Here is a 9576-nt window from a genome sequence, read left to right as displayed (position 1 = left end):
ATCTATCACGGTTCGTGAGATACAGCCTGGTGACAGACGGACGGACGGACGGAAGGACAGCGAAGTCTTAGTAATAGGGTCCCGTTTTACCCTTTGGGTACGGAACCCTAAAAATGGGACCCTATTACTAAGACTCCGCTGTCCGTCTGTCAACAAGCTGTACCTTATGAACCGTGATAGCTAGGCAGTTGAAATTTTCACAGATGACGTATCTCTGTTGCCGCTATAACAATAAATACTAAAAACAAAATATAATAAATATTTAAGTGGGGCTCCCATACAACAAACTTGATTATTTTAGGTTTTTTGCATAATGGTACGGAACCCTTCGTGCGCGAGTCCAACTCGCACTTGTCCGGTTTTTTTTGCTTTACTGTAAAGTAAGCTAGCTGTGTTAAATGTAAAGTAAGAGTTGCTCAGTATAATTCCAAAACCTCCCTGGCAACGGGAATGCAGTTATTTTTTGGCCACCCTGTATAGTTTGTTTTTTTAGCATTAGAAAGAACTTCGCAGAAGTTAAGCTTAAGCTTGTGGTTCCAAATCCGACACTTATAGCGGTAATAATTGGAAGTAAATTATATGTATTGACCATGCTACATTACATAATTCAATAATTATTAACAATTAAACTTTTCGACGCCGTGTCAAACACAAAAGCTGTCACTCGGACGCCACGTCACCGAGATGTCAAAACTGAAATTGAACTTTATGCATATGCACATAGGTCTATGTTGCTCTGTGGTCTGTGACCGATTAATCCGTCTTGGGCGTTGGACCTGCGGTGCGGATATATCGGTCATTGGCGTCCAAAAGGTTAAAGAGCCTGATAAAAACTGCACGCTTGCTTCTGTGGAGTTCTTTCTAATGCTACAAAAAACGAATTATAGATATATGAGCAAACGGTTCTTCGAGGAAAATGGACGTACGATTTCGCGATTATGATAAGCAGTGTTGTGACCTTGTTAGGCCATTCGCAATGTCATCGGACGCCCTTGCGGTGACCTTAACGGTCCGTTAGGTCTGTTGGTGGCCATAAGCTAAGAGCGTTTTCACTCAGTCCAATCTTTGTATGTAACCTTCATGGATGTTTCAATCGTAACTAGTTACGAAACAAAGTTACGAACACCTAAGCGCCACTCACCATACCACTGACCTCGAGTTAACCGGTTAAACCGTTAACCCAGTGTCAAATTTTACTGGTAACCATGGTAACGCCAGGTTAACCGGTTAACCCCGGGTTAGTGGCCCTTACACTTTTTATTAGCGCCACTTGCACCATCCCGCTAACCCAAAGATAACCGGTTAAACCGTTAAGCCAGTGTCAAATTGTACTGGTAACCATGTTAACTCCAGGTTTATCTGGTTAACCCCGGGTTACTGAATGGTGCAAGTGGCCATCACTCACAAAATAAAACAACGATCCATATTTAAAATATTTATTCGCTTTAAATATCACAATGTACCAGTAACCAATATAACATTTTATATGTATTTGATCATTTAAGTACATAACACTATATACACTAATAAGTACATAACATAAGATTGGGATAAAAATGCATAAATAATATACAATTAAAATTAGGGCAAAAATAGTGGAGCCCGAATACTGATAAATTGCACGTTTAATATTATTTCACCTAATAAATTTTCACTTTTACTATTGATAACAATAACACTATTAAATCTAATACTTGCGTTACTTATTCGAATCATTTATTTAAAAAACTATTTAAATAATTGACAACTAAAAAATAGATTATGTGAAACACTTATTAGGTAAAATAATGTTATAACAAAAGACATAATTGGAAATAGCACGTCGTTTACGTAATAAAATAATAGGTAAGGTAATTCGCCAGTAACTGGTCACTCTTAGTAACTGGCCACCCCAAACCAAAAATGAATTATATTCACGTATAAAACAGAATTCATTTTAGTACAAGGTGGCTAGTTATTGAAACCTTATACTAAAATGAATTCTGTTTATACCTAGGTGAATAGAATTCATTTTTTGTTTAAGGTGGCCAGTTATTGGTCGGTGGCCAGTTACTGGCGAATTAACCTAATTGAGAATAGCACATCATTTACGTAATAATAGGTATATCTATAATTTGCTAAATATTTTAAATTAATCATAGTAATAGCACCATGTTTAATAAGGCAAGCTACAGTTTGATTGACATTTACTTTATCAGAAGATATGAGGTCAAGACACTGACCTTAAGGTCTTACACATTTTATAGTACGCTTAACTCGTTCGCGTTTTTCCTGTAGACATCGCAAAGAGAATCAAAATTTTACACTGCACCCTTACAGATGGGACACATGTTTTCACTACTTTAGACTCTTATAAGAAAAATGTGATTTACATGTAGCGTCGTTAACAATGTATTGTCCACAGAAGTGACCTTTTCCTGAAATGTGTTTGACCCTTACATTCCATGCATACGGTAAGGGTACTTGCTTCAGTTAGGAAATGCAAGAACAAGTGAATTTTATTTAGTTATTTTTCTTAGAGGTGTTTTAAGTACCTAAGTAATACTTAAGTTGTGCTAGGTTTCCTTTTGTTACCTAACAGCACCTTTTTTCTAGGGTGAATCTACTTATCTGTCTCCTGGGTCACATATTGAAACTGGCATTTAATTGCATTAGAACTGGGATTTACATTATTATTTTTTTATTTATGGACCTTCTACTATCATGATCATGTTATAAGTTGCTGTTGTCAGGACACAACAGAAAAAAAAATAAGTTGACAATTTATTTTTACTAAAACACCCTATTTTTATTAATTTTACAGTGTCTTATAATTATGATAAGTGTTCTTATAATGCCTTTATTAGCGTCTATGCTAAAATTGATCACAACACACAATTGACAGTAAATGCATTGCATGGGCAAAGTTGCAAATAAGTATACCTGATCACATCTTAAATGTAGCCGGTTATGGTGTATTTTTTCGTAACAAAGTTACGTTAGTCATTACTAGTTATGAAAAAGAACTTTTTTATAATATTTATTTATTAGAACTTTTTTTTTGTTCGTAACTGGTTACGAACAGAGGAATCATTTCCAATGTCAGTTCTTTGTACGAAACTATGTTACGAATTGAGATTTATTTTTTCTTTTCATACATTTCGTAAGTGATGCTTATAGTAATGAAACTAATTTTCACAGGCACTTTTCGTAAGCTCAAAGCGTTATTTGCCAATGAAAAATGACTTAGCCAATTATTGTAAAATTTTGCGTTTTACGCTAGGTATTACATTTTCATATTTTGGTCATAGTTAAAAAGTGGGTATTAGGGTAAATCGTCAATAACTGGCCGCCTTATCTATAGATACTTACATATAGAGATTTTTCAATAACTGGCCATCATTCAAAAACTAGCCACCTTATACTAAAATGAATTCTGTTTATAGGTGAATACAATTCATTTATAGTATAAGGTGGCCAGTTATTGAGAAGCGCTGGTGGCCTAGCGGTGAGAGCGTGCGACTTGCAATCTGGAGGTCGCGGGTTCAAACCCCGGCTCGTACCAATGAGTTTTTCGGAACTTATGTACGAAATATCATTTGATATTTACCAGTCGCTTTTCGGTGAAGGAAAACATCGTGAGGAAACCGGACTAATCCCAATAAGGCCTAGTTTACCCTCTGGGTTGGAAGGTCAGATGGCAGTCGCTTTCGTAAAAACTAGTGCCTACGTCAAATCATGGGATTAGTTGTCAAGCGGACCCCAGGCTCTCATCAGCCGTGGCGAAATGCCGGGATAACGCGAGGAAGAAGAAGAGAAGAGTTATTGACGGATTACCCTATGATGATTTTTAAAATTTGGCCATATTAAACCTGGCTAATACGTGTTCATTATTTAAATGCAAAAGGCACTACTATATAATATTTAAATTAATTAAGTAGAAATGCATAATTTTAATGTGACTTAAATCGCGACCTTGTTTCTTGTCAAATTGTGGGTATTTATCACAAATTTTATATGGTGGATTGGATACAGTACAAATAATATTATGTATTCGAAAAAAATACAGTTTAAATTCGAGACATATAAAAAACGAACAGACGAAAAGACGAAAAGGGACGACGATAGAGGAAAATGGGAACTACTTTTGTATGGAGAAGTGGCCGCCCACTTCCCTCTTAAGTATTGGAAGATTTCTTTACACCTATTATAGTCCTTATTGCAAGGCACTTATAGTATAATTTACGATACAAGTGCGAAAACGAAAAATGGGAAATTCGCAACGAGTGGCGAATTATCTATTCGCACGTGTATCGTATGTTTTACAGTACATATGGCCCTTTAAATTCGACGTGGTTACGTAATGTGCTTATTATAGCACAGGGTGTCGTAATGTAGCAACAGATGTACTGTAATGGTCTTTAATTGATTAATGCACCATATTTTCTTTAATGTAGCGAGTAGGACCGGTTATTCAACTTTGCTCTTCCTTGCCAGCATTTTGTTGTAGCTCTGAAAATAAATAAGAAAAATATCAAACAAGGAGAAAAACATGAGAAAGAGAAACAGCTTATTTTGCTCGAGAAACATTACGTAAGTATTTTTAAGTTAATTTTATTTATGCATTATTTATTTTATAGTTTTATTTTATTAATATCTTTTTCGGAGTTTCTCTGCGTGATCGAATCAGAAATGAGGAGATCCGTAGACGAACTAAAGTCACCGACATAGCCCACCGGATTAGCAAGCTGAAGTGGCAATGGCAGGCCACATTGCACGCAGAGAAGATGGCCGATGGGGTCGAAAAGTGTTCGAGTGGAGACCACTAGCAAGCGCAGCGTAGGACGTCCACCCACAAGATGGACGGACGACCTTGTTAAGGCCGCCGGAAGACGCTGGATGCGGGTCGCTTCCAACCGGCACGTATGGAGATCCAAGGGGGAGGCCTATGTTCAGCAGTGGACGTCTTATGGCTGAGATGATGATGAAGATGATGATGATGAATATCTTTATCGTTTAATTTACTTTTTAATATCTTTAAATATCTCTTTTAATTTAATTACAACTATTTCTCTTGTCCCAGTATTACTCTTACCCTTCCTTATCTTATACAGTTGTAGTGCATAATTATTTGCCATCGTATTGTCACGGAAACGTACGAACGCGTCTTGCTATTTCAGTCAGTCTCGGTACAAAAAGTACTGACGTTGACTGAAGTAGCATGACAAATACGAACGTTCCCGAGAAAATACGATGGAAAATAATTATGCACTGTATCATTGTCCAAAGTGCATTTAATCAAAAAAATTGAGTGACTTCTTCAACAATAAGTATTTGGCAAAAATTTCATTTTTAGTACAAGCTTTTATCGCTGACTGTACTTTTCTTACGACAGACAACTAATACTCATCGAGACAATTCTAAAAACCCCTAACACAATTAGGTTGCGTTGTTTCATCACAGAGTAGCTATGGCCACCTCCTGTCTCCATCATCAGACCAGCTCGATGTACCATAATATTGCATTGTCATCCGATTTATACGTGCATGCAAAATTTCAGCTCAATCGGAAACCGGGAAGTGGACCAAATTTAACTTGCAAGATTTGATTAAAGACAGACAGACAACGGTTAGGTGAAACTAAATAAAAGCTTGTAAAATAGGCCCATTTCACATGTGTATAAGGACCCTTCTCTGATGGAAAGCCACATATATATATATAGTCCTCCTCATCGATTTCGATGACGGCGACCTCAAAAAATTTACGGATTACGCCTGTTATGGGCCCGAATATGGCTGGCCAGGCCGAACTTGGTCTTAAAGACTTTTCTGCAGGTGTTACAATAGACCCTACCCCCTGACCTGAAGAAGGGGACTACATCTACGACCACCGGTAGGGTAGTTAACGGTTGATTCCTGTTATTAAAAGTCTGCATCGATATGGGATAAATTGGCATGTATCGGTGTAGCAAGGTAAAGCCACATATGTTATGCCGGTGATCTCACCTCCTCGGCCATCTGGTATAGCATGGCTGCGGTGTCGCGCCCCGTCTGCTCCACTAGCGTTTTGAAGATGCCTCCGTCCGCGTCGCTCACTTCAGACCTGTTCATACACATACATTAATCGAGTTAGGCCCACTTGCACTATTCCACTAACCCGGGGTTAACCGGTTAAACCTAGGGTTGCCAGATCGAAAGGCGCTATTATCGGGAAACAATATAAATTTTTCGGGATTTTAGGACTCGAGTCGGGAAAAAAAATACATTCAAATTAAAGTAATTGTATTAAATACAAGGATATTTTACATTATTGGCAATACGTCAGCTCGCTCGCTCGACGGCAGTTCGGAACTTGAAATTATTGTTTTATAACGTGAAGCTGTTTTTCGGGACAGTTTACACTTTGTCGGGAATCGGGAACACATGCTAAAAATCGGGAGAATCCCGCCAAATCGCGACCATCTGGCAACCCTAGTTAAACCTGGAGTTACCATGGTTACCAGTACAATTTGACACTAGGTTAATGGTTTAACCGCTTAACCACAGGTTAGTGGGATGGTGCAGGTGGCCCTTAGTAAATTATATTATATTTCTCGCGTCGGATGATGGTCCCTATGTCACTCTTTTGGTTGGGATTACCTAATTTAGGCCCACTTGCACCATTCCACTAACCCGGGGTTAAGCGATTAAACTATTAACCTAGTGTCAAATTGTATGGCTAGCCATGGCAACTCCTGGTTTAACCGGTTAACCCCGGGTTAGTGGAATGGTGCAAGTGGGCCTTAAAAACATATTAATAGTACATTACAATCAATACAAGTGCGAAAAGTAGGAAATTCGCAACGAGTGGCAATAAATTGAAACACGACTGAAGGGAGAGCTTTAAATCGACACGAGTTGCGAACTGCCTTTTCGCACGTGTATTGTACAACGTTTTACAGTACATATTGCTCATTCGCTAACGGAACCTGAGCAGTGGGGAGACACTCCTCCCTTCGTGCGAACTCGGCTCCGTTCGGCTCAGCATTGCTCCGAGCAATTATTAGGGTTGACACAACTTGACGTCCCTTTGCGTGCACGACCACAGACAAGATAATGGCTTGAATTTTGACAACCCTAAATAGTCGAGTGCTATAAGTTAGAAAGGAACAGCATGATTCTTCCCTGAATCGCTGTCAAACTTCGGTTTTGTAGGAAGTGTCCTTTCTGTACGGTAGCACTATTACTAGCCGTGGCTCACTCCGTGATTTCGTCGCTTTGCTACAGGTAGCTAAAACTCCATCCGTTCGACCCCAATTTTGGGGTTTGCCATAAGCCGCGCGTGGCGTTGTCGCCACCTAGCGGCCATATCTGTCCTGATCGTAGCAGACGCATTTTGTTAGAGAGTGAGTCTTCTGTACCTAGTACTATTATTTATTCTGTGGCCTGGGTGAAAAACATTCAACCTTACTTGTTAGAACAACTTACCTGGAGTAAGTCCTCGTCCTGTCGCGCGACATGATCAGCGTTTCTTGTATTCAGCATTCAATAACCCGGAGTTAACCGGTTAAACCTGTAGTTGCCAAGGTTACCAGTACAATTTGACACTGGGTTACCGGTTTCACCGGTTCTCTTCTTCCTCGCGTTGTCCAGGCATTTTGCCACGGCTCATGGGAGCCTGGGGTCCGCTTGGCAACTAACCGGTTAACGGTTTAAGCCTTTATAAGGCAGAGGGAATATATTTCCCACATGATTTTGAACTTTGTTTGAAAAGGATAGAGTTCAATTTTGCACAATTTCTGACACCCTTATGCCTTATAAGGCCCACTTGCACCATTCCACTAACCCGGGGTTAATCGGTTAAACCGTTACCGAAGTGTCAAATTGTACTGGTAACCATAATAACTGCATGGTTTAAACAGTTAACCATGGGTTAGTGAATGGTGCAAGTGGCCCTAAAGGGTTAACCGGTTAACCCCGGGTTAGTGGGGCCACGCCTGGCCTGGTCTGGTAATAGACTTACATGTTGGAGTAAGTCCTCGTCTCGTTTCGTGTCTGCTAATAGACTTAGGGCCACTTGCACCATGCAATAACCCGGAGTTAACCGGTTAAACCTGTAGTTGCCAAGGTTACCAGTACAATTTGACATTTGAGCCTGGGGTCTGCTTGGCAACTAACCGGTTAACGGTTTAAGCCTTTATAAGGCAGAGGGAATATATTTCCCACATGATTTTGCTTTGCTTCTACTTTCCTTACGCGCACTGCCAAGGAATGGAATTCCTTGCCGGCGTCTATATTTCCGTGCTCTTATAACCCGGCAACCTTCAAATCAAGAGTGAACAGGCACCTTCTGGGCGAGCTCGCTCCATCGTAGGCCACGTCTACGCCTCGGCTAGTCTGTGGCCATGAGTAAGCCCATTCATAATAATAATAAAAAAAATGATTTTGTACTTTGTTTGAAAAGGATAGAGTTCAATTTTGCACAATTTCTGACACCCTTATGCCTTATAAAGGGTTAACCGGTTAACCCCGGGTTAGTGGGGCCACGCCTGGCCTGGTCTGGTAATAGACTTACCTGTTGGAGTAAGTCCTCGTCCTGTCGCGCGACACTATCAGGGTTTCGTTCTGGTCGACATCGCGCTCGGCCGACGGGTCGAATGTGAAGTTCTCCGGGATCGCTAACGGGGCCTGGATCAAATACATTACAATGAATAAATATAGTCAATGTGTGTGTAGATTAATAAAAAAAATAAAAAAGTAATTTACTGTCGCAAAGAAAACTTACATAAAGCAACAAATCAAACAAAGAAACCGGGCAAGTGCGAGTCGGACTCGCGCACGAAGGGTTCCGTACCATAATGCAAAAAACGGCAAAAAAAAAAACTGGTCACCCATCCAAGTACTGACCCCGCCCGACGTTGCTTAGCTTTCAAAAATCACGTTTGTTGTATGGGAGCCCCACTTAAATCTTTATTTTATTCTGTTTTTAGTATTTGTTGTTATAGCGGCAACAGAAATACATCATCTGTGAAAATTTCAACTGTCTAGCTATCACGGTTCGTGATAGGGTCCCGTTTTACCCTTTGGGTACGGAACCCTAAAAAAGACACAATAAGCACAAATTAATATTTAATTAATTATTAATGTGGCAAAGAGGAAAAGGTATCCTATCATGTAAACAAACACTTCTCGAAGACATTATCACACTTTTCCCTGGAATTACACAATAATCATCAATCAAAACGTTGTTATACCGGGTGTGGCTTGTAATCATCTTCATCATCATTTCAGCCTATATACGTCCCACTGCTGAGCACAGGCCTCCTCTCATGCGCGAGAGGGCTTGGGCTATAGTCCCCACGCTAGCCCAATGCGGATTGGGGACTTCACATACACCTTTGAATTTCTTCGCAGATGTATGCAGGTTTCCTCACGATGTTTTCCTTCACCGAAAAGCTAGTGGTAAATATCAAATGATATTTCGTACATAAGTTCCGAAAAACTTATTGGTACGAGCCGGGATTTGAACCCGCGACCTCCGGATTGAAAGTCTTTGGATTCTTACTAACCAGAATGAGGTGGTCTCGAATTCTGTACAAATTTTATCGTAATTATAGAC

At 39.8% G+C, this 9576-nt stretch overlaps 1 protein-coding gene across 1 annotated transcript in view; it reads right to left on the bottom strand.

The window, feature by feature from the left end:
• The window catches only part of LOC134677909 (probable multidrug resistance-associated protein lethal(2)03659), a 140982-nt gene that overhangs the window by 56896 nt on the left and 74510 nt on the right, over nt 1–9576 (bottom strand). Inside the window, exons 32-34 of the mRNA XM_063536355.1 lie at nt 8533–8645; nt 5985–6081; nt 3561–4491 (exon numbers count right to left, since the gene is read on the bottom strand). Of these exons, the coding sequence (XP_063392425.1) occupies nt 4450–4491; nt 5985–6081; nt 8533–8645 (252 nt within the window). The 3' untranslated portion in view covers nt 3561–4449. The remainder of the gene's footprint in view (nt 1–3560; nt 4492–5984; nt 6082–8532; nt 8646–9576) is intronic.

This window comes from Cydia fagiglandana, chromosome 27, assembly GCF_963556715.1.
Source record: "Cydia fagiglandana chromosome 27, ilCydFagi1.1, whole genome shotgun sequence".
NCBI classification, from domain to species: domain Eukaryota; kingdom Metazoa; phylum Arthropoda; class Insecta; order Lepidoptera; family Tortricidae; genus Cydia; species Cydia fagiglandana.
Note: the sequence above shows the minus strand (reverse complement) of the source record. Positions and strands in the feature narration are given on the sequence as shown.